Source organism: Callospermophilus lateralis, chromosome X (genome assembly GCF_048772815.1).
Source record: "Callospermophilus lateralis isolate mCalLat2 chromosome X, mCalLat2.hap1, whole genome shotgun sequence".
Classification (NCBI taxonomy): domain Eukaryota; kingdom Metazoa; phylum Chordata; class Mammalia; order Rodentia; family Sciuridae; genus Callospermophilus; species Callospermophilus lateralis.
The window spans coordinates 64,521,239-64,548,363 of record NC_135325.1 but is presented as its reverse complement, the minus strand read 5'-3'; the positions used below and the strand labels follow the sequence as shown (position 1 = coordinate 64,548,363).

The 27,125-nt window shown below is 34.0% G+C and overlaps 1 protein-coding gene across 1 annotated transcript in view; it reads right to left on the bottom strand.

The window, feature by feature from the left end:
* LOC143638576 (uncharacterized) overlaps positions 1-27,125 on the bottom strand; it is a 452,770-nt gene that overhangs the window by 132,553 nt on the left and 293,092 nt on the right. The window contains exons 13-15 of the mRNA XM_077106457.1: positions 22,298-22,393; positions 20,367-21,859; positions 17,434-17,526 (exon numbers count right to left, since the gene is read on the bottom strand). Coding sequence (XP_076962572.1) covers positions 17,434-17,526; positions 20,367-21,859; positions 22,298-22,393 — 1,682 coding nt within the window. The remainder of the gene's footprint in view (positions 1-17,433; positions 17,527-20,366; positions 21,860-22,297; positions 22,394-27,125) is intronic.

The window sequence follows — 27,125 nt, the reverse complement described above, 5'->3', positions numbered from 1 at the left end:
TAATGGTTCACATATCAGAGTAAAATCCAACAAACCTTGCCATAGTCCACGAAGATCTACATGATCTAAATAAACCCTTACTAATTTAATTACTTTACCTTCAATAATTTTCTTCTCACTTTCTGACATTAATCTTTGACACTGTTTGCTCCCTTGACCTAAAGTGCCCCTTCCATTCATATATATATTTCCTTTAAGTGTTTCTTCAAATGACATCTTCTCAATGAGGCTTTTCCTGATTAGCAAACTAAAAACTTCAAAAACTTAAAAAATCACTGAGAACTTGCAATCTTTCTTCCCTTCTTTTGATTTATACATTGGATTTATTGTCATCTTTGAGTTTCATATTATTTGTGTTTTACATGCATGCTAATATATTTGTATGCCTTTTCTTCTGTTAATCTATCTACATTGGTAATATTGGTAATTTTATTTCAGTATACTTGATTGTTCAGAAGTACGGGATTTATTCCCTACAAGTCAACGAAATGTATATGTATGTTCTGTGTGTGTGTGTGTGTGTGTGTGTGTGTGTGAGAGAGAGAGAGTGTGTGAAAGAGAATGTGGGGGTAAAGTTAGAGAATTAATTCAGTTATGATGGCGGAGTTTGTAGTAGAAAGAAAGGACAACAGTTTGTTTGGAGGTAGAGGTGAGAATGGGGGAGGGAGGAGAGGGTAAAAAGCATTATATTCTCTTTGTTTCTCACCTTTATAAGTAAAGTCAAAAGGTATACCAAGACAGAAGCCCATTGAAGTGTTAAGATATCAGGCCTGAGATAGCTACCCTTAGAAAAGTCCTGTTTGCAAGGTTAGTAATTGGCTGGCATCTAGGAACTTGATTTTGTGGAGAATTTCCAACATTTTCAATACTAATCAGTGAGTCATTGTGCCTAAAAAGTTTGTACAAACAATATAGTTTATGCTGAACATCTGATTTTCTGGGGCTTGTGTATATTTTAGGGAGAGTGGCCCTGTGGCTAGCTCCCATTTAAAAACCCCAGGCACTGAATCTCTAATAGACTTCCCAGGTAAACATTTCAAATATACATGCTATAATTTATCTGGGGAGGAATTAACCTCATCCTGTGTGACTTCACAGGAAGACAACTTGGAATCTTGCATACAGTTTTCTGTGGACATTTTGGCTGCCTGTGCTCTTTTGCCTATTTCTAATTTTACTTTGTATATTTTTACTGTAAAAAATAAACCTATTCATGAATACAAATATATCCTGGGCCTTGTGAGTACTCCTAGAGAATTTTCAAACCTGGGATGGTCTTGAGGAACCTTGACAGAGTTGATATTAGAAGTGGGATTCACTAAAATTATGCTGACTCATTGAAATATGGAAAAGGCATTTTTCCCCTGTAAACGGAAGGATGAAATGTCAAAAAGATGACAAACCTTTGGTGCTTATATAGATATGGAATCATTCATAGTAAAATACTAGCTAAAATATAAAATAAATAAAATATTTAAAATAAAATATTATTTCAGTTCCCAGTGGAACTGAAAAAATCTCAGCAGAGTTGTTTTTCTGGATACCCTTGGTTGCTTTGGGCTATGCTGACTAAAATGAGAAGAAAAAGAGTGGTTTCCAGATGATGTTTTTTTTTCCTTTCCTCTATCTGAAAGGGAATAAGACTTCAGAATTCACAAATGTAAGCTTTAAATGGGTCTAAAATGTTTAAAAGTTTGTGTTGCTATCTCCTCCAAGTGGAAAGAAAAAAATAAATAAATCAGTTCTCAGTGCTTCAGTGAAGCTTTACATGAAACCAGAGAAAAAAGGAGAAAATGACCCTAGTTACTATAATTTGAATATATTTCAGTGTGTTTCCCATGGCTTTATGTTTTCAAATATAACCGCCTATTGTGAGATATTAGGAAGTCAGAAAAATAATCTGATTATAATGTTTAGAGGTGTAGATGTTAGTGATTAGGATTAGATAAAGTTATTAGGTGAATCCTGTTGGTTTACATGAAGAAATTATATAAGATATTGTGGTAGTTTTCCTACAAGGGATACATACTCAGTCTTGTGCTCCCTGCCTCTTGCCATGTGATGCCCTACACCACCTTAGGACTCTTCCAGTAAGAAGGCCACCACTAAATGTAGCCACTCAACCATGCACCTACAGAACCATGATTCCAAATGAACTTTTTGACAATATAGTGTGCCTTAGTTATTACATTATTTAATGTATCTTGCCTTAGTTATTGCAATAAATAATTTACTAATTTGCTAATCATTTATTGAGTATACTTGCTACTATTATAGGAGCTCCCCTCTTCTTTCATTCCCAGCAAAGATCTCCCTGAGGTTGTAATAATAATCCTATAAATTCTAAATTTATTGCTATAGATTTGAGTAAACTTCTAATAAGAGACAAATTATTTTTAATTTTTAAAATTTTATAGCTAATGTATATGTTAAACTTCATATAAATGTTAAATAGTTGTTATTTCATAAGTGTTAGAGTAATCATACAGATCATAGAGCAAAAAGAAGTTGTTAGTAAAATATAATTCCCTTGCTTTTTGTCACTAGTAAGTAGTTTGAAATTTAAACTCTGTGAGTCTGGGAAACAGAACCAGTCTTTTTCTATTATTTTTGCCTACCAGAACCTATGAGAAAAAGGCAAGAAACATAAAAATGAGGAAATTTCTAAACAGATAGGTTTGAAGTTTTAAAAAAGAGTTTTGAGTTTGCTAATGAACATATGTGACATCAGATTTGTGGCTTTTGTTAGTAAATTGTTTCCCCATCTGCTGTATATATTTTAGCAGATCAATTTGAACTCTGAGAATGGGGGGATGAAAAAGGTTTAGGAAATCCTTGTTTGTCGCTTGGAGTTGGAACACAGTTATCTGGCCCTATAATTTCTTGGCTTTGGTTTTGTTCAAATAATTTCACTGGCTTTTTTTTTCTTTCTTTCTTAATCCTGAATACTCAGATTCATATTACCTGGACATCAGCTAAAACACCAGTATATCAGCTGTTTCACCCCCATCACTAGCTGTGCCAAAATTGAAATCCATTCAATGAAAAGAAATCAGAATGGGAATGACACAGATTCAGGACATCATTCTGTGGGGCCAGAAACTAAGAAAACATCATCAATGATGGCTGGACTCTCTGGGTTATGCACAAATTCCCAAAGGAAAGTGATTTGCCTCATGTAAGTCCATTGAAAACAAGATGCTAATTACCTTTATATTTCTGGTACTGATTTGTGACTTCTGCCAAAACTAAGCTGGGAGACCACCCACCACAGGGAAGGTGAGCACTACTGACATGTAACATACCTTCTACAGGTTGTCTCACTGCCTTTGACTTATGCTCAGCTTTCCAGATTAGGTGAAGTAATATTTATATTTTATTTTAAGTTATCCTTTGTTTTACCCAGACTTTGTCTTGATAAATTATATGCAAAGGGTAAAAAACATTTTTATACAAAAATATTTTAGACAATTTAATTAGAGTACATGTTGTAAATTTTCAAAATTTTTTGAAATGGCTTTACATGGTTTCTCATCCTTTTTATCCTAAAATTAGTTGAAGTTTGTAACATTGGACTAACTTTCTTCACCTTTCTACATCTTTGCATTCACATCTTAGTACAAACATTTGTTAAATATAGGTGTCCCCAGAAAAGAATTGATCTTTTTCAGACTTCCAACCAGATTTTGAAAACTTTGGCATTACTTCGGCAAAGAGCACCTACAATATGTATTCTAATTAAATTTTATAAAAACATTTTTATAAAATGTTTTTCACCTTTGCTTATAATCCATCAAGAGAAAGTCTGGGTAAAAGTAGGGGATAACTGAAAATGAAATATAAATATTGCTGTACAAACCACACTGTTTTCACAAAAATTGAGGAAAAAAACAAACTCTGAAAACTGGGAAGGTATGGGTGTTTGGGTAGAGCATTTATGAATCTGTTTTTAAATTTTTTTTCTACAAGAGATCCCCTATTTCTAAAGGAAAGCTCCCTACACTGACTCTCCAAGCTGCTTTGAGCCCTTCAAATTAAAAAAGTGACTGCTGAGCCTAAGATCACACCTGACAGCACTGATTATGAAACAGTAGGGGGTGGCCCTAACTCTAGCACTTTCCACAAATATGCTTCCAGGTGTCATGTATGTTCCTGAGGAAGATAAATTGGTGCCATGGACAAGCAAAACTGTTTGAAACTAACAGCTTTTAGGCAGGTGTTCTGAAAACCAAGAACTGAACTGAATTAATTGGACTATACTAAAAAATCTTCTGGTAGAATGTCCCATGGTAGAGGACACAATGGAGATTCTATTAATCTGTATTGCCTGACAAATGTATGCAATGTATTATGGGGTATATTTCCAAGGGTATCATGTGGGCCATCGAGGACTGTACTTCTGATGTGTGCACTATAACTATTGTGCCACTGCCACAGCCTGCAAGACTTTCAGGTCAAATCCAATTTACTTCCCAGTGTATATGCCAGGACTGAATTGATTCCTTAAAACAGATAAAAAACATTAACTTGCAGAAACTTGAGGACACAGTCAAGGTTAAATGTATTTTTAATTTTTCTAAAGAAAGGATAAAGGATATAAACTGAGATCAATACTGCACGTTAGTAACATGCTGTGTGGGGTCCAACTACTATTTTTTTTTTTGTAAAAACTTCTTAGTTTATCTTGGTGTATAGCCAAGTTGGCAGATTGGTCACAACAGAGTTAACAGAATTCCTGAAACTGTTATATACTTATAAAGGCTTCCTTGTAAGGTTTAGCCTTGGCTGTTGTATAGCAACTAGAGTTTGGAGAGAATTCCAAACATCACCAGAACTCATGACTGGTTCATTGTGGCTAAACTGTATGGTGGTTTATGTTAAACATGTTTCTCTTATGAAGTATTAGAACTTTGGCATTAGTCAGGCAAAGAGTGCCTACGTGACCAGCATCAAGTAAAAATCATGGGCACTGGGGATCTTGAATTCTAGCATGACAGTGTGAGGAACTTCAAAATCCATTCCCCAGTGAAACTTGTGAAAAATATTTTTACATAGCAATCATCTAACTTCTCTGGAAACATTCCTAAGGGAATACAACAAATTAAGACACAATTATTCAGAAAACATAGTAAAATTAATAAAGAGAAGAGAGTTCATGGAATTTGAAATGGGACTTCTCCTCCCCCCTCCCAATTCAGTAAAATGGAAACTCCATTCCAGACAGACACAGCCAAGAAAATAGGTCTGCCTCTTCCCAAAGTTCCCACTTTGAAGAACTTTTTATTCTGTAGAAGCAGGACATCACCATTTCTTAGCCAACTATTGTTGAATCCAAGTTTCAGGAGATTGTGCCCCAAAGGTAGGGGGTCTCTTTTTTCCCACCAGTCCCTATTCATGTAATAAAGACTATTGTTTGGGCATTGTGTTGCCGAGACTACTAAAGTCTCAACTGCATTTGTCCTAGCTCAAAAGGCAGTAGCTGCATGCCAGAATCAAGCCAAAGAAAAGAGAAGCTATCCCCATATTCAGTAAGAACTCAGATCCTAAATTAGGGGTGTCACTTCTAGGGAGGTATGCCATTTCCCCACCACAGTCTCAGACCTCTTGCCTGGAGGGAGAACAAGCCAAAAAACAGCTTCTAATCTCTTCCCAAAGGAACCAACTTCATTTACAACAGGACATGAAGTTCAAGGCTAAGTGTACTGCTAAGGTTTGAATGTTGGTTTCCCTCTAATATTCAAATTGAAAATTAATCCTTAATGTAAGAGTATTAATAGGTGGGCCTTTTTACGAGTGGCTAAGTCTTGAGGGCTTCTGTTCTCATTAATAGAATAAACTTACAAAGTGCTTTAGGTAACTATTTAGGCTCTTATGTTGCCTTTCCACCTTCTGCCATGTGAGAACAAAGGGTATGTTCACTCCAGAGGAAGGAGCATTTGAAGTGCTATCTTGGGAGCAGAGACCAGGCCCTCACCAGACACTGAAACTGCCAGTGCCTTGATCTTCGATATCCCAGCCTCTGTTGTGAGCAGTAAGTGTATTTATAAATTATCCAATTGGTAGTAATTTGTTATAACAGCAGGAATGGGCTGACACAGGTGCTCTAAAAAACACAGGTCAGCTGCAGGGCAAGGGCAGAAAGTTCAGTCTCACCAGCTCTACATAAGAAATAAGAGGTTAGAATCCTGCTGGCCATTCTATCTATCCTTTAGGCAGATGTTTACAGGCTTAGTTGAAATATGCTGTGAACAAAAATATTAATTTTTTTCTGTGAAAATTCCTGCTTCAAGAACAAGGCAAGTACTTTTAGAAAAAAATAATTTAGTATAATGAAATATATATTTCATATAAAATATCTAAGATAAAAAATGGAGTTTGTGGTGAATGTCAACTGAGAGGTGATTGGTGGATTCAATGAGGATAAAGGCTAACTTATATGACAGTTAGTTTAAGAAGAGAATCAGGGAATTATAGAACTGGGAGGAGCATGCCTGGGATCAAAAAAATCCAACACTGACCAGAAGACCTATTCCTTCAAAGACTAAATTTTATAGAATTCATTGGTAGAAAACTTCATGCCATGGGACATTGCTAAAAACAAACAGACTATTCATGTGTCAATTAGTAGAGCTGAATTAGTTTCTGTGGCCAGGGAAAGTGATGATGAGAACCCTGCCAAAACTACTGCCCACTGGAGGTTTCTATGGGTAACCAAAAAAAACTGTAATGCTTTGAGGAGCAACGTAAGAAACTTGGCACTATGAGTCCAAAATGGACATTGATAAAATATTTCATTCAACCACCAAATAAACACACAAATAACTATCTCCAGGGTGGGGGACCATTATCTGGAGTTGCATAATTCATTGACCAAAATATCTAGATTTCAATGCAAAATTTTGATACATGCAAAGAAGCTGGGAACTCTAATGGCAATGGAAACTGTCTGTGAAAGTAATCAGATGTTGAATTTAATAGAAAAAATATTTTAAAATAATCATTTATGGATTCCAAGATGGTAAGCCAGAGGGAGGCAGCATCCCATGTGGTTCTGTGACCCAGATTTCACCTAGTTGGAATACTGCATCTTAGAGAATGTAAGATTTCTGCAGAAATCATCCACTCTGTGACCCCCCAGCAGGGCACAGAGCCTCAACATTCGAGTAGAACTTCAGACCCCTGGCTCCCCAAACCCAAAGCCCACAGTTCTAGCCCATTCACGGCTCTCAAGCACCCTAGCAGAATCACCTTTCAGCACCTCTGCAGAACTTGAGACTATGCTCTGCTCCCATGTAGGTCACTTGGCTACTACCTACCCACAGCACAACACCATCACCTGGTTTGCCCCACCTCACCAGACACCCCAGTGCTGGAAGCATGCTGCCTCCATCTTGGATAACCTCTCTGGCCATATTTGGTGGGGGCAGCTCTCAGATCTCCATCTGGCCGGGTACCAGGTATCCAACTCCCCCTCCCCAACACCCCAGCAGGATAACTCAGTCAGTGACCTCTCAACACAAAAAAAGCTCCCAGTTGGGAAGGTGTACAATGCGACCAGGGTGCTGCCCACCTGGTGTGAGCCTGGGTGTGAGAGGTACCACAGGTGGAAACTGCTAAGTGAGAGGGGATGGGACTGAAGCTTGGAGCCTAACAGAGAGACCAGGAACTGGGAAATCTTCAGGCAAGGGAGGGAGATGATACCAGGCGCTCAAGTCTACCAGTGGTCCCCAAAAGAGACCCATGAGGTGCAATCTCCCTTCAGGGACTGGTGGTTGACATTCCCCGCTCCCAGAAGCCCTACACCAGGACCAATCTTGCCACCCAGGTTAACTACACCATCCTGAAGGCAGAGACACCAGCTTAAACCAGACAACCTCACCTATTGAATGAGAAGAGGAACAGAAAAGTTATGGATCTCTAAAACTAGCAAAAACCCTGGTTTCTTCTTTTGAGTATTTTTTCCCTCTTTCCTCTTCTACCCCTCTATCCTCTGGCCCTCACATGCCCAACATATGTGAAACCAAGAACTTTGAATGAAATAGGATTTTGAGGATTGAGTCATCTGAATAATATAATATAGATGTGTTATATATTCCCCCCTTTTTTCTCCTTTCATTTTTCTCCCTCAAAATTTTACTATTTTAACATCCTGTATTTTTCTAACTACATTGTTTCATGTACCCTACTGTCTTCCAACGTACTTGTCTACCCTAAATTACTTCCTGTCTATTCTCCTGCTACTAACCCTCTTCATTAGATTTCTCTTTCACATTTCCTAAGATATATTAACTCTATACCCTCACATTTTCCCACTCAGACTATCATCCAACACCCACTCCCAATTCATTGTCCATTGTCAGAAACTCTAAACATTTTGTGAAATTGATTATATTTTAGATAATAATTGAATCCAACATTTCTGTACATTAAGACTAAACTGTAATTGTTTTAATAACAACAAATTATTTGTAGGTGATATATTGTTGATATTGAGATCTGTTAACATTTTCCTTCTCCCCAAAAGAGTGATCTTGGAACCCTACAAGAGCACTACAAACCTATAGGGTAAAAACAATGACATGCCAGACCCACAGAGCTGGAAAGGAAGACACATAAGAAACTTGAAGAGACAAGGGAACAAAGTACCACAAACAAATCAAAACACTACAACATTAGAATCATTGGCAGCCACAGCATAAAAAAAATTACAGAGTAAGGGTTCAGGATATACATAGGTAAAATGTTCTGTGAACTCAAGGAAGATATAAGAGAGCAAATATAAGCAGTGAATTAGCACTTTAACAAGGAGCTACATAAACAAATCCAAGAAGCAAAAGATCATCTCAAAAGGGAGATAGAGGTTCCAAAAAAAAAAAATCCAAACAAAAATCCTTGAAATGAAAGAAACAATAAACCAAATTAAAAGCTCAAATAAAAGCATCACCAACAGAGTAGACCACTTGGAAAATACAGACATCAGATAATGACGATAAAATATATAATCTTGGAAAGAACATACACCACACAGGAAAAATGGTAAGAAATCACAAGCAGAACATTCAAGAAATATGGGATAGCATAAAAAGACCAAATATAAGAGTTATTGAGATACAGGAAGGCATAGAAGTTCAAACCAAAGGAATGAACAATCTACTCAATGAAATATTATCAGAATACTTTCCAAACATGAAGAATTAATTGGAAATACAGATTCAAGAAGCCTACAGGACCATGAAAGTATAAAATCACAACAGTTCCACACCAAGTAATATTATAATAAAAGTGCCCAACATACAGAATACAGAATAAGGAGAGATTTTTAAAAGCCACAAGGAAAAAGAATCAAATTACATATAGGGGAAAAACCAATTAGAATAACAGCAGATTATTCAACACAGACCCTGAAGGTTAGAAGATCCTGGAACAACATATATCAGGCTCTGAAACAAAATGGGTGTCAACCAAGAATCTTGTTTCCAGCAAAATTAAGCTTTAGATTTCTAGATGAGATAAAAACTTTCCATGATAAACAAAAGTTAAAAGAATTTGTAGCTAGAAAACTGGCACTACAAAACATCCTCGGGAAAATATTCCATGAAGAGGAAACAAAAAACAATAATGAAAATCAGCAGAGGGAGGGAGGTAGTACCCTAAAGGGAAAAACTAATTAAAGAAGAAAATCAAGTCAAGTTAAACAACAAAAATAAACAAATATGGCTGTGAATAAAAACATGTCTCAATGAAAACCCTGAATATAAGTGGCTTAAACTCACCAATCAAAAGACATAGCTTATTAGATTGGATTAAAATACCCAACAATATGCAGCCTACAGGAGACTTATGCGATAGGAAAAGACATACCCAAACTGAAGGTGAAAAGTTGGGAAAAATCATACCACTCACATGGACTGTGGAAGCAAGCAGGGGTTTCCATCCTTGTATCAAATAAAGTAGACTGCAATCCAAAGTTAATCAATAGGGATAAATATGGGCATTACATACTGCTCAAGGGAACCATACACAACAAGACATAACAATTATAAATAAATATGCCGCAAACAACGATGCAGCCATGTTCATCAAAAAATTCTTCTCAAGTTCAAGAGTGAAACTGACTTTAACACACCTCTCTCAGCACTAGATAGTTCTTCCAAACAAAAGTTGAATAAAGAAACTGTAGAACTCAATAATAAAATCAATTACTTGGACTTAACTGACATACATAGAATATTTCAACCTGCATCATGATGATACACTTTCTTCTCAGCAGCACAAGGATCCTTCTCTAAAATAGATTATATAATATGCCACAAAGCAACTGTTAGCCAATACAAAAAAGTAGAGATACTACCATGCATTTTATCAAATCATAATGGAATGGACTTGGGAATCAATGACAAAATAAAAAATAAAATTTTATGCAACACCTAGAGACTAAACAATATGTGACTGAATGAACAATGGGTAGCAGAAGAAATCAAGGAGGAGATTAAAAAATTCTTAGAGGTAAATGAGAACATAGACATAACAAATCAAAATCTCTGGGACACTATGAAAGCAGTACTAAGAGGACAGTTCATTGCATGGAGTTCATTCCTTAAAAGAAGAAAAAGTCAGCAAATAAATGACCTCACATTACATCTCCCAGTCCTAGAAAAAGAAGAACAAATCAACAGCAAAAGTAGTAGAAGCCAAGAAATAATTAAAATTAGAGCTGAAATCAATGAAATTGAAACAAAAGAAACAAGTAAAAAATTGACAAAACAAAAAAGTTGGTTCTTTGAAAAAATACATAAAATTGACAAGACCCTTAGCTACACTAACAAAGAGAAGGAGAGAGCAAACTCAAAGTACCAGCATATGTGATGAAAAAGGTAATATTACAATAGGCACTACAGAAATACAGAGGAAAATTAGAAATTATTTTGAAAACTTATACTCCAATAAAATAGAAGACACTGAAGACATTAACAAATTTCTTAAGTCATACAATTTGCCCAGATTGAATCAGGAAGGTATTCACTATTTAAACAGAGCAATATCAAGTGATGTAATAGAAGACACCATCAGAATCTTACCAACCAAGAAAAGCTGAGGACCAGATTGATACACAGCCGAGTAATACAAGACCTTAAAGAAGAACTAATACCAATGCTCTTCAATTTATTTCAGGAAACAGAAAAAGAGGTAGCACTTCCACATTCATTCTATGAGGCCAATATAACCCTGATCCCCAAACCTGGCAAAGACACATTAAAGAAAGAAAACTTCAGACCAATATCCCTAATGAACATAGATGCAAAAATTCTCAATAAAATTCTGGCAAATCAAATACAAAAACATATCAAAAAGATTGTAAACCATGATCATGTGGGATTCATCCCATTGATGCAAGGTTGGTGCAATATACAGAAATTAATAAATGTAATCCATCACATCAATGGACTCAAAGATAAGAATCATATCATTGTTTCAATAGATGCTGAAAAAGCATATGAGAAAATACAGCACCCTTTCATGTTCAAAACACTAGAAAATCTAGGGATAACAGGAACATATCTCAACATCACAAAGGCTATCTACACCAAGCCTCAGGCCAACATCATTCTAAATGGAAAAGGATTAAAGGCATTCCCTCTAAAAACTGGCACAAGACAGGGATGCTCTCTTTCACCACTTCTATTCAACATAGTTCTTGAAACACTGGCCATAGCAATTAGACAGACAAAAGAAATAAAAGGGATATCTATAGGAAAATAAAAACTTAAATTAGCACTATTTGGTGAAGATATGATTCTATATATAGAAGATACAAAAAGCTCCACGAGAAAACTTCTAGAACTAGTAAATGAATTCGGCAAAGTAGAAGGATATAAAATCAACACCCATAAATCATTGGTGTTTCTGTATATCAGTGAGAAATCCTCTGAGAAGGAAATGAGGAAAACTATCGCATTTACAATAATCTCAAAAAATAATATACTTGTGATTCAACTTAATGAAGGAGGTAAAAGATCTATGGAGTGAAAACTATGGCACCCTAAAATAAGTAATCAAGGAAGACTTTAGAAGATGGAAAAATCTACCTCACACTTTGATAGGCAGAATTAATATTTATCAAAATGACCATACTTATATAAAGAACTATGTAATGTTTTGAACAACCTACAATAAAAATTAATTAAAAAAAATGACCATACTACCAAAAACACTAGACAGATTTAATGCAATTCCAATCAAAATACCAATGGCATTCCTCTTAGAAATAGAAAAATCAATCACGAAATTCATCTGGAAAAATAAGAGACCTAGAATAGCTAAAGTAATCCTTATAAGGAAGAATGAAGCAGATGGAATCACTATACCAGACCTTAAGTTATACTACAGAGCAATAGTAACAAAAACAGCATGGTATTGGCACCAAAACAGACTGGTAGACCAATGGTACACAATAGAGGACACAGAGACTCACCCACAAAATTACAATTATCTTGTATTAGACAAAGGTGCCCATAAATTGCATTGGAGAAAAGGTAGCCTCTTCAACAAATGGTGCTAGATAAACTGGAAATCCATATGCAACAAAATGAAATTAAACCCCTATCTCTCACCATGCACAAAACTCAGCTCAAAGTGAATCAAGGTCCTAGGAATTAAACCAGAGACTCTGTGTCTAATAGAAGAAAAAGTAGGCCCTAATCTGCATTATGTGGGATTAGGCCCCAACTTCCTTAATAAGACTCTTATAGTGTAAGAATTAAACCAAGAATCAATAAATGGGATGGAATCAAACTAAAAAGTTTCTTCTCAGCAAAAGAAACAATCTGTGAGGTGAACAGAGAGCCTACATCCTGGGAGCAAATTTTTACTCCTCACATATCATAAAGCACTAATCTTTAAGGTATATGAGAACTCAAAAAGCTATGCATCAAACTAAAAATAAATAAATAAATAAATAAGCAAGCAAACAAACAAATAAATAACCCAATCAACAAATGGGCCAAGGACCTGAACAAACACTTCTCAGAAGAGAATATACAATCAATCAACAAATATATGAAGAAATGTTATCATCTCTAGCAATTAGAGAAATGCAAATCAAAAATACTCTAAGATATCCTTTCACTCCAGTCAGAATGGCAGCTATTATGCAGACAAACAACAATAAGTGTTGGTGAGGATTTGGGGCAAAAGGTACACTCATACATTGCTGGTGGGACTGCAAATTGGTGCAGCGAATATGGAAAGCAGTATGGAAATTCCTTGGAAAACTGGGAATGGAACCACCATTTGACCCAGCTATTCCTCTTCTTGGTCTATACCCAAAGGACTTAAAAACATACTACAGGGACACAGCCACATCAATGTTGATAACAGCAGAATTTACAATAGATAAACTGTGAAGCCAACTAGATGCCCTTCAGTGGATGAATGGATAAAAAAATGTGGCATATATATACAATGAAAGTTTACTCAGCAATAAAAGAGAATAAAATCATGTCATTTGCAGGTAAATGGATAAGGTTGGAGAAAATAATGCTAAATGAAATTAGCGAATCCCCCACAAAAAAATGGCAAATTTTTCCTTTCATATAAGGAAGCTGACTCATAGTGTGGTAAGGAAGGGGTGCATGGGAGGAATAGATGAATTCTAGATAGGGAAGAGGGGTGGGAGCGAAAGTGAGGGGGAAGGGGACTAGCAAGCATGGTGGAATGTGATAGACATCATTATCCAAAGTACATTTATGAAGACATGAATTGGTGTCAACTTTATATACAACCAAAGATATGAAAACTTTTGCTGTATATGTGTAATAAGAATTGTAATGCACTCCACTATCATTTTTTTAAATCAGTAAAAATAAAAAAAATAATCACTTATAAAAATACTCAAAAAATTAAAAAAAACATGGTTAACGAAGTAGAAAAAGACCTGGTGACAATGTCACCTTCAAATAAAAAAAATAATAGTAGAAAAGAGTAGTGAAAAATCTGTAAAGTGAAATAAATCAATTTAAAAAGAAAAAATAATGGAATTTCTGAAATTTAAAATGTGTAATGGCCAACATGAAACATTCCCTAGAATGGCTCAGCTGTAGGTGTGAGCTGATATAATTAGCAAACTTAAGATAGATGGTAGAGATTTTGAAATCTGAAAAAGAGGCCAAAATATATATATATATAAAAAAGTGAACAGAGCTTGGCATAGTGGCACAAACCTGTAATCCCAGAGGCTTATGAGGCTGAGAGAAGAGAATTGCAAGTTCAATGGCAACCTCAGAAACTTAGTGAGGCCCTATACAACTTAGTGAGATCTTGATTGAAAATAAAAAAATAAAAATTAGTGAAAAGATCCTCAGAGAAATATTATCTGCCATTAGGTACATCAAAATATGCATAAAGTTAGTACTAGAAGTTAGGAAAAATGTTCAGGTTCAGAGGATCAGACAAAATATTTCATAAGTAATGACTGAAAATCTCCTAGATTTATTGAGATAGTAATTTTCTCATGCAGCTAATTATTTCCAAGTAGGATAAACACACTAAGGCCTACAAATGGACACATCAGAGTGAACATACTGAAAATCAATGAGAAGAAGATCATCTTGAAAGCAGCAAGAAAAAAAAAACAATTTGTCCCTTACCAGATGTATTAGTCCATTTTATGTTACCATAATAAGATACCTGAGGCTCAGTACTCTCTAAAGAACAGAAATTTTTTGGCTTACAGTTTTGGATGTTGATAGTCTAAACCACGTGCTGGTTCTGGAGATGACCACCCTAACTGCATCATATCATGAAGGACAGCATCATGGTAGGAGCCCATGTGTGTGAGAGAGAGATTACTGTGCTACATAGGGAATCAGAATGATAGAAGGGATCAAGATCATGAGAACTAACTCAGAGGGCCACAATAGAAAAATATTTTAAAAATGCACCAAAGATAGTTTTTCAGGCACAAAACAAGTGAAACTAGAAGATAATTTTAATTCATATTTTTAAAAAAGGCCACAAATAAAGGTAAGAATGTAATTACCAAAGATAGTTTAAATGTATATTTTCTATTCTTAAATAGATTTGAATAAAAGTTTTATAAAATAATGTTTATTTAATTTACTATAAGGTGTAGAATATATAGAAATATTTGCCAATAACAATACAAAAAAGCTGAGTAGCACCAACTTTAACTGGGCCAAGAAAATATCTCCAGTTGATAACCACAATTCAGAAAAACAATAAAGAGAAACAAATTATGAGAAATCTAATTAATATAATGTAATATATTATAATAGCATATACTTGTTCTCTGTTTTCTCTCAGGTACTTCAAGACATAAAATCATTATAGTAATAAACCTATCAGTGTGTTGATGTGTTTATGTGTGTGTGTGTGTGTGTGTGTGTGTGTGTGTGTGTATGTGTGTATCCCACCATAACGATGAAAATTAGAACAAAGCAATATAGGAGTAACATTTCTATATATTACTGGAATTAAGTTAGCATATATCTGAAAGAGATAATAATAAGATGCACATGGTAATACCTAGGGTAACCACTAAGGGAAAAAAAATAAAAACCTGCCTTAACTAAATCAAGTGTTTCATTAGAAAATATTTACTTAATGCAAAGGAAATAGCAAAGAAAGAATAAGGGAATAAAAAGACATAGAACACACAGAAAATGGAAAGTAAAATGGCAAATACAAATTTGACTATAAAATGATAACATTAAACATGGATAATCTAATGAAACACAGAGATTGTAAAACTGTATACCAAAGGAGATTCAACTATATGCTATGGGAACAATCATACTTTAGATTCCAAGATACAAAAAAAATGAAAGTAAAAGGATGAAAAATATAAATCATGAAAATAGGAGTCTCAGAAAACTGGACTGGCTATACTAATATCACACAAAAATAACTTTAAAACTAACACTGTTACTAGAGATAAAAAGGACATTGGAACACTTAACATTGGAAAAATAAATAACTAAATAAATATATAGGTAAATGAACTAATTTTTCAAAAGGTGAAATACAAATTGCCAACAATTATGTGAAAAAAACTTCAATGTCCTTAGCAATCACAAAAAATGCATATCAAAACTACTTTGAGATTTCATTTTACTTCCACTCGGAATGGCAATCATCAAGAATACATATAAAATATCCGTTGTCAAGGATGTAGGGGAAAAGGTAGGATACACAGTGTTAGTGGAACTGCAAATTAGCAAAACCCTTTTGAAAAACAGTATGAAGATTCTTCAAAACCAGGAATGAAACCACTATATGACTCAACTATCCTACTCCTTGGTTTTTATCTGAAAGTAGTAAAATCAGCTTACTACAGTGATATGGGCACATAAATGTTTATAGCAGTGTAATTTACAATAGCCATGTCATGGAATCAACCCAGGTGCCCACCAACAGATGAATAGATACAGAAAATGTAGTATATATACACAGTGGTATTTCACTCATCCGTAAAGAAGAATGAAATTATGTCATTTGCTTGTAAATAAAACTAGAAAGTATGATAAGTGAAATAAGTTAGACTCAGAAAATCAGGGGTCAGATGTTTTCCCTTACTTGTGAAAGCTAGAGAGAAAAAGAGGAATAAAAAAGGGATCTAATTAAAAAGGGAGATCTATAGAGTAGAGGAAGGGGTTCTGAGAGGGAGAGAGAAGGGGAGGGCATTAGGAACAAAATCTACTCAAATATGCTATGTCAATGTATATATACACCTCAATGAATATGTCATTTATATATTATTAGAATGCACTAATTAATATAAAATAAAAATGGTATGGGTTGTTAGAAGAGAGCAAGGTCATTGGGGGAGGGAGGAGGGTAAGGAAAAGAAAGGTACAGGGGAATGACATTGATAAAACTTATGAGCATGTACAAATATGGCATAATGATTCTCACTATTATGTATGATATTAATGCATCAATAAAAATAGCAATACACTAAATTTTGAGGAGTATATGTGAGAGGAGTAGCACAAAGTGAATTTTTTTCTTTGTTTCTTTGTTGTACATGTATATTTATTAATGAAAAGGGAAGTATCAGCTATGATACAAGAAATAAGCAAATGTCTCAAGAGAACAATTATCATCAAATAAGACATATAGCAACAGCTATATGAATTATGGGAAACTGATAGAATTATGATAAGACCCTCGGATTCTTTTACTTAGTCTCTGCTAAATTTTGCTCCATGTACCATTCCCTTTGTTAATTTTACTTTGTAGTAAATTGTATCCTTTAGTGCTGATGCATATTGAGTCCAATGAATCCTATAGAATAACTGTACATGGATATTGTCTTAAGGACCACTTAAACAACACGTTCTGATTTTAATTTATTTCAAATATTGAGAAATAATATGATTACATTCTTAGGCAATTTCAATTGAATATACTCACCTTTGCTATCTATTTGTTGTTGCACAGAGTGTTGTTCTTTAGTTTCCTTTCCCTGGACAACTGGAGGTGGGAGGAAAACAGGTCTCCAAAATCCTAGAAAACATAAAATAGACCATATTATTTTCCAGTGCCTAATAAAAAATAATGTAAAAAGGGGGACTTTATAATTCTGTAGTGAAAAATTGTTTCTAATTATACTACTTTTCTTCAAATATATAATACTAGTGATCCTATTCTCACTTTTCATGGAGTTTATTAAAGTAATACCAAAGCCCAGCTTTGAAACATTATATCATATATTATAATATATTTTCTCCATATAAAATAAAGCAGATGTTCATTTAACTCTAAAATATTTGTATAAAGTTCTTGGTTTAAAAGCTGTGGTATAAATTTGGCTAACAAATTTATCATCTCTAGTCACAGCAAAGTGACTTAATTCTGGGTCTTGAAGATACACCAAGACTGTTTTCCTCATAACTCATTACTATTGGCATAGATAAAGGAGAGGTGTGGTGAAATCAATGATAGTGAACAGGAGATGAGTATCATAGTTGTTTTTATCTTTGTCTTTGTTATATTTTTTAATTTATTAATGAAAAGACAAGTATCAGTTAAGATACAACAAAAATTAAGCAAATGCCTTAATATAAATTTTGTCAAAGTAGACATACAAGTGAAAGAACATAGTTTTTACACCTACATCCTTTAATTTTAATTTTAGGATTTAAAAAATCACATTTAGACTGTCAGTTTATATTTCCAATATATAATAGCTAAAGATGAATGAAAGCACCTAGCAAACGTTTGGTTTCATAATTGAAAGTATTTTCACCTATAAATTAGCCCATATGGAAATGCATGCTTTATATTAATAATAATCTAGTAGCTTGGGCTGTGGCTCAGTGGTAGCGCACTTGCCTTGTATGTGTGAGGCACTGGGTTCGATTCTCAGCACTATGTATAAATAAATAAAAAAATAAAGATCAACAACTAAAAAATGGTTAAAAAGTAATCTACAAGTTAGATAACTAATATCTAATTGCAATATATATATATATAGCATTAAAATTATTATAAGTGTATAACATATACTTTATATAATTGAAAGATAGTACATCTTCATGGTTAACATTGGAGATATTGGAGCATCATTTCACAACCTCTTTTACTTATCATGTTACCTTGGTTAATTACATATTTTCTTGTTCCTCAGTTTCTTGTTTGGCAAAAAGGAAAAAAAAGAAAATAAAAGATAATAGTAGGTATTTCCCAGAGTTCTGAGGTTTTAATATATTTGTGCATGGAAAAATAGTGAATTGATATTAATAAATTTGTACTACTGAATTACTATTAATGAATTAGTATATGTAAAGGGTTTAGAAGAATTTATGGCAGTGCTATATAAAGTTTATCTATGATATGTAAAGGGGTTTAACAATAGGCAGTGGGAATTAGATGCAATGCATGTGATTTGTGTAATATAATACTTAACACAGTTCAATCACTCAATTTCAGCTGCTATTATTGTTTTTACATAATGGACTTTACAACTTTACAAGTTGGAAATGTGTTACTTAAGGTTCTATTTTCACATATTTATTATAATATATACTAAGCACACAGTAGGCAATCAACAAAATTTTGCAACCCATATCAATAACAATGCAGTTGAATCTCACGAGTCTTTCCACCCCTGAGCAACAGTTATTCCATTTCATTGAATATTTATCAGATGGTGTTTGAAAATATTAAAAACTGAAGCAAGAGGAAATTTAAATCTTTATAGCCTCTGTACTGATTAAATGTAACTCTTAAGGGATTGCTAATAGTACCTTATTAGAACAGAATGATATTAGATTAGTGGAGAATTAACAGTGTTACTAAATTCATGAAAACATTTTTTTAAAGATTTTTTTCCTTTCTTTGTAAAATTAAACAGTATTTTTTTTTTAACGACTACCTTTCCTATAAATTACTTGAAAAGAAAATCTCAGAAAACAATTTCTCCCTGTTTTTTTCTGTCCAATAGGATTGCATTTCTAACTATAGGGCAGATAAATTTTTGTTTGTTTGTTTTTTGTTGAGTCGGCCATCTATGGACTGTGACCTCTAATCCTGTGAGCCCTCAAATAAACTATTACTCTTTTAATTATTCTAGTCAGGTCTTTTGTTCACAGCAATGAAAAAGCTGACTAAAACATAGGGAAATAGTATATTCAAATAGGAAATTATGATTATACATTAATGTATTTTATTTTAAACACTGTTTTTGAAAGGAGTTACAGTTTATTTAAAAATTATTCTAATATCATAGGCAAGCTTTCTTGAAATATTTAGGATCAAGTTCTTAGGTAATTTTGGTACTTAGAGCTAAAAGGCTTCTTGGAAAATGTATAATATAAACAAAAACACTATCTATAAGCATACCTTGGTGAAATGGCTTAGGAAATCAAGAATCATAATGATTTGGTATGGTAAACATGATTGATAATATAAATGCTAACTTTTCATTGGAAATAATAGAGGTTAGATAATGATATTTTGAGAGAAACAAAATAATTTGAATGTTTTTAGGCTTGAATATTTACCACATTCCACAAAAACTAATAATAAGAAAAATTATTAGTTATTTGTAGATATATAATGATGGGAGGTAAATTCAACATGACGTTTCTTAGGCCAAAATAACCATGTTTGCTAAGTATTCTTTAATTTTCCTTCTTTTTATGTTAAGGAGATAAAAAAAAACTAAACTAAGGTGAGATTTGCCCAATTTTTTAAAGTGAAATGAAAATTGGGTTTAAGATGCCTTTCTTCAGAATTGCTGATAAAATGGTCGCAGATCCAAATCTGTCAATTTTTGAAATGTCATAATGTCATTAAACTTATAAAACAAGCTGTTTTCAAAGGCAATATACATTTACACTTACCTTGAGGACGATTTTCCTTTCTGCGAGCACCAAGCCGTTGTGCTTCACTTTCTGAGTCAAGGTGATGTCTTTCACTGTCAACTGTAGTTCTCTGCTTTTGTTCATTATCAGACTCCATGAGATGGCTTTCACTTTCTTCATCTACTTGAAGTTTTACATTTTCGAATTGTTCCCTCTCCATCTCCATCAAGCATCTTTTACTTTCAAATTCACTTTGATTTCTTTCATTTTCAGGGCTGGTACGATGTTTTTCATAATGAGAGTCTTCATTATGCATATCCAAGTCATATTGAAGATTTTGAGAGTCATCCTGACAGCTTTCAGAGATATTCTGAAGTTTTACAGACCTATGCTGATATTTTCTAGGGCTATCCCAGCATTTACCATGATCAAAGTCTGATTGTTCTTTTGCAGAGTCTGTCAATTTTCTTTCAGAGTTAGACTTGCCCATCCAGAATCTTTCCAAGTCACAGATACTTTGGCAAGTTTTGGCCTTCCTCAGGTGTTTTACAGAATCACTGGCCATCCCCAGACTTTCAGATTTCAAGTCCACTGTATGTTTTTCAGACCATGAATCTATCCAGAACCCATCAGAATCAGTGTTCAGCTGAAATGTTTTCGGATCCATGAGACTTTTCTCAGTTGCAGAAGCTAGATCATATCTTTCTGTGTCTGAGTCCGTCCCACATGGTTCAGAATCAGAGTCCATCATATATCTCTTAGATCTAATCTTACGTTTTTCTTCCCCCATCAGATGTACCCTGGATTTAGAGTCTGTGTTCATTCTACCTCTTTCTGTTTCTGAGTCCATCACATACCTCTTAGAAGCAGAGACCATCCAGAACTTTTCAGTCTCCATCAAACTCTTTTCAGATTCCATCAGACGTTTTATAGAATCTGAGGCCATTTGGTGTTTTTCTGCCTTCAACTTGTGTTTCTCAGATGCAGAGGCCATGGGGCATTTTTCTGAGTCTGAGTCTATCCCCAGTCTTTCACTGTCAGAGTCCATCAGATACTGTTCAGAATCAGAGTCTGCCAAGCATTTTTCTGAACCTGAATCCATCCAGTGTTTTAGAGAGTCAGAGTCAACCTGGCACTGTTCAACTTTCACCAGGTGTTGCTCTGATTCCATCAGGTCTTCTTCCGAGCCTGAAGCCATCTGGTATCTTTTTGCTTTTAAAAGGTTATTTCTAGATGCTGAGTCCCTGGGACATGTTTCTGAGTCTGAATCTATTCCCCATATTACTGAGTCAGAGCCTTTTGAGTGTTGTTCTAAGTCATAGTCAGAACCTATACCTCTATCAGAATCAGAATCAATCACACATCTTTCAGAACCAGAGTCCATAAGAGGGGTGCCACTTTCAATTATTGTTAGATCTTGGAGACTTTTGTAGATCAAAGAACCACCTGGAGTTACAGAACTTTTTGTATCAGAAACTTCTGTTTCACATTTGTGTCCTTCATCATGTCTCAGCATAATAGTTTCTTCATTACTTAAAGAAAACACAAACAGGAATACCTTTTTGAATATTCATGAAATATTAGTAAACACATTGATTTCCTGTAAAATACTATAGAGTGTATAGTTCTACTTGTCTAATTGTAGAAAGCAAGAGACAACATTAAGATTCTTGTGAAAAAATATTGGATGATTATTTCAGTATTTTAACTGGAAGACAAACTGAAGGTTGATTTTACACTCACTTGCATCTTTGCTCACACTTACAGTTTTCCAATGTACCTAAATATAATTGCCTGATTAGGCTACTTCCTTGCAATATATCATTTCCTTGTTATTATCTAATCAATACATAATATTTGTGGATCTAATTTTATGTTAAAATGTAGTATAAAATAAAAGTAGCCTGTTTCTACAGTCTAATCCAAGATAAGATTGTATTTAGGTAGACCTGATTATTAGTGAAGCTTACATCGGAGTGTTGAGTCTTTCTGAAGAAAAATATTCAAATCTGTCAGGTACTTTTTCATTTGGAAGTGACACATCTTGAATAGAAGATACAGGTTCACTTGCTGAACTAGTTGTTGTCATTAGCTGCAAAACAAGTAATACATTTTTTAATTCAAAGTAATATTTAACAATAAACAAATCATATTAAGGTATTTAGAATTAGTTACACTTGTGTTTAATGGACAGTCATATAACTTCCAAAGTAAAACTGAAGAATTAATTTTTGAATATTAGAACAGGCATGACAGACACATTATGGGGTATCTTCCCTTCTGCTTTTTTTACATAACCTGATGTTCCAAATTGGAGAAATCATATTCCTTCTTCAAATTCAGAAAAGTTTTTTTCCCCTGCTGTTTGTTTGAAAAGAGGATATGTAACCTCAGGCATCATAGAAAATCCATTTCTCTTATATGCTCAGATGAGTAGAAAAACCCAGTGTAGAAAAAGTAAAGAATAAAATAGCCATACATATAGGAAGTAGAAACAAGAGATAATATGCCTCTAGAGAAACAGAGATGGAAATAATTTCTTGCTGGGTTCCTGATGTTTAAGTCTCTCTATGTATCGACTTCTGCTCATGACTTCTCTAAGGTAATCATAGATCATTGAAATAAGTTCTCACATCCTGTCCTATTTTTTCCTCAAGCAATTATGAGTGAGATTCTGTTCCTTTCAACCAAAATGACCTTCATAAACAGTAGAATTTCTGTCAATATTTTATTGTTAATCTCAAAGAGCAACATATATAACAATTGTGCCTTTTAGGCATAGAGAGGATCTTGCACAAGTGAAAATAAAGTTAAGTAACCAAAATTAAGTTTCCCTCTTCCACAAAACATGGAAATGAAATAAAAGAATAATATTGTAGTGTGTAATTTAGTTATGATATAAGAAAGTTATCCTACACCATAACATACCTTAGAATTGATTGTAATAAAAGATTTGGAATCTCTCTTTTCAGATAATAACTATGAGGCTCAAATTAGATAATGTTTAGGAGAAAACATTCATTTTGAAAACTGTTAGATAATTATAAAATGTAATTATTAACAAATAAAAGAGAAACATGACATTACTTTATATGGCAAACAAACACAAAAATGTTGACATTTTTACATGCTAAGAAAAGTAGATAGCAAATGACTTTCATGGTTCTAAAAAGTGAGAATACCCAGAACTTCTCTGATTCCTGTTCTCAAGTCATATTAATAATTATTTAATCATAATTGCTCTGCCTCTGACTGCATCCATGTGGAGAGAGGACCCGACCATGCTTCAGATTCCCTGCTACCAACAGTGGCTCCCCTCAGAATGCCTCCATCTTGGGACACTGTAGCCATAGTCCTTCCCACATGGTAGCCTCCACTGAGGGACAATGTACAGGGCCTAGAGGTAGCTGCCTGATGCAATACCACATGCCACAGCACTGCATTGCTGCACAGGCCACTCAATGCCATTACACAGCCCACCCTTCCATCCCCATCTCTGAAAGTGGTCACCTCCATCTTGGGTTACCTTCATTGACTTCTCTGCCATCTGTAGTTGGGGAAGCTTCATCTTGGGATACCTACTGTGGTCTGGAAGCCCAATAGCAAGATACCTACAGGTATGATGCTACTGCTGCCACCAACTAGAGACATTACTGCTTCTATCAAGGGACAACCAACAAGACCTGAAAGACTACCACCAAGGTCTGTGGGGCTGGTTACACCACAGGTATCACTACTAAGTGTGTTAAAATATACCATCTTGTTGCAGAGGCAGAAGAGAGCCCTGCATGGGGGTGCCCCTTTCTCTCTTTTCTTCTTTTAACATCCAGATTCTTTTGATTCCCCTTTAAAGCTTCCTATAATCTACTACTACATAAACATCTCATTCTACACTCCCAAACAAAATGCCCCAAACAAACTAAGATGCTACAATAATAGAATCCATTGACAGTGCAGTAGATGAAATGTCACCAGTGTATATAATTAAAATGATCTGCAAATCAAAGAATAACACAAGAGAGCAAATACAATAAACAACTGATCACTCCAACAAAGAGATAAAAGAGCAAATACAAGTAGCAAAAGATCATTTCAAGAAAGAGATAGTCTGAAAAACAAAACAAAGCAAAAAACCCAAACCAAACCAAAACAAAACAGAAATTCTTGAAGAGAAGGAGACAATAAACCAGATAAAAATTCAATAGAGAGCATCACCAACATTTGGAAGACAGAACTCCAGGCAATGAAGACAAAATATCCAATTTTGAAAATAAATTTGACCATACAGTGAAGATGATAAGAAACCATGAACAGAACATCCAAGAATTATAGAATAACATTAAAAGGACAAATCCAGATTTATCATGATAGAGGAAGGCATAGAGATTCAAACCAAAGGAATGCACAGTGTCTTCAATGAAATAATATGAGAAAATTTCCCAGATATGAAGGATGAAAACATTTTCCAAAGATGAAGCATCTTCTCAGCAAAAGAAATAATCAGGGAGGTGAAGAGAGAGCATACAGATTGGGAGCAAATTTTTACCACATGCCCATCAGATAAAGCACTAATATCTAGGATATATAAAGAACTCAAAAAACTTAACATCAGGGGCTGGGACTGTGGCTCAGTGGTAGCACACTTGCCTGGCATGTGTGAGGCACTGAGTTTGATTCTCAGCATTGCATATAAATAAATAAAATAAGGTCTATCAACAACTTAAAAAAACACCAAAAAATCCAATTAATAAATAGGTGAAGGAACTGATCAGACACTACTCAGAAGAAGATATAAAATCAATCAACAAATATATGAAAATATGTTCAACATCTTTGGTAATTAGAGAAATGCAAATTAAAACTACTCTAAGATTTCATTTCAGTCCAGTCAGAATGGCAGCTATCAAGAATACAAATAACAATAAGTGTTGATGAGAATGTAGGGGAAAAGGCACAATCAAACATTGCTGGTGAGAATCAAAATTGGTGCAACCAATCTGGAAAGTAGTATGGAAAAAACTGGAAAGAAACCATCATTTGACTCAGCTATTCCACTTCTTGGTCTATACCCAAAGGACTTAAAATCAGCATAATATAGTAATACAGGCAAATCTATGTTTATAGCAGGATAATTCACAATAGCCAAACTATGGAACCAACCTAGATTTCTTTCAATAGATAAATGGATAAAGAAACTGTGGTAAATATACACAATAAAAGAGAATAAAATTATGTCATTTTCAGGTAAGTGGATGGAGTTAGAGAATATGATGCTAAGAAAACTAAGCCAATACCAAAAAAACAAAGGCCAAATGTTTTCTCTGATAAGTGTATACTAATCCATAATGAAGGAGGCATGAGATGAATGGAGGAACTTTGTATTGGGCAAAGGTGGGGAGAGGGCATAGGTATAGGAAAGATGGTGGAATTAGAGAGACAACATTACCCTAGGTACATGTATGATTGCACAAATGATGTGATTCTTTCTTCATGTACAACCAGAGAATTGAAAAATTGTGTTCCATTTGTGTACAATAAGTCGAAGAGCATTCTACTGTCATGTATATCTGATAAAACAAATAAATAAAAAATAATTGTTCTGCCTCTAGTTGTTGTTATTTTAAGGTAAAAAGTAAAAGGTGAAGGAAAATACAAGCTTATTTTACTCAACTTGAACTAGTCTACTTTTCATAAAAGTTTGCCTTCATAAATTGGTAACTAACACCTTTTTTCTTGTGTTTGATTTATCCAGGTATGCAGCCTCCTGAGGAAATACATGGACCATATTTTTACTCTTCCTAAGATAGGTATGCATTCTATTACACTGACAAAAATAAATCATTCAAATTTGACTTTTGAAACATAAACTGTTTTATATGTTTAGAGTAATGAGAAATTATACAAAAACAAACCTTAAATTGCACATGGAAACAACATAATTTACCTATATACCAAATGGATAAAATAATCACACAGAATATAGGAATGACTCAAATGAAAAACAGTTTCATGGAAAATGCAATAAATATGCAACTCATATTGGTTATTTATATTAGCATACTTCTTGGATATTTGAAGATGGCAACTTTATCAAAGTTTTATATCTTCTTTTCGACACACTAAGCCTAATATCTTCCTTACTTTCAAAAGATGATATAAAGGGTCATAAGGGTTGTATGACTTTCTTAGTAACACCACTTTCCAAAGGTGGTGATGTTGAAATATACATGTTTTGTGAAAACTTAAACTTCAATTAACATCAGAAGTGAAAAAGGTACATTAATAAATTCGCTAACTAAAATTATACAAAATTAATTTATTTTTATATCTAAGAGGACTTTCCTGAGATCTGAAATTTGTGAAGTATTATGAATTTCTTGTAAGGAAGAAAAATTGCAACAGAACTCAAACTCAATTAGAGTTTTGAAGTTTTTTTTAATTTTTAAAAATTTGTTCTTATTAGTTTTACATGACAGTTGAATGTATTTTGACATATTATACATATAAGAATTATAACTTACTATTATTCTGGTTGTAAATGATGTGGAATTAGATTGGACATGTATTTGATAAATATTTCTTTAACTAATATATTTGTAAGGTGTGCCATTTTTCTAGAACATTGCTTAAGTTTTCTCTATCTTTTGTTCTGTATATTATACTAATTTGCAATTAAATCTACAAAGCTCTGTTCAAAGGTTAGTATCCCAATTTTTTCTTTATATCTGTTTTTTTGATGTATCTTATGTATGTACCATATGTAAATAACTTATCTTAAGTTATTTGGGTGTATATTTG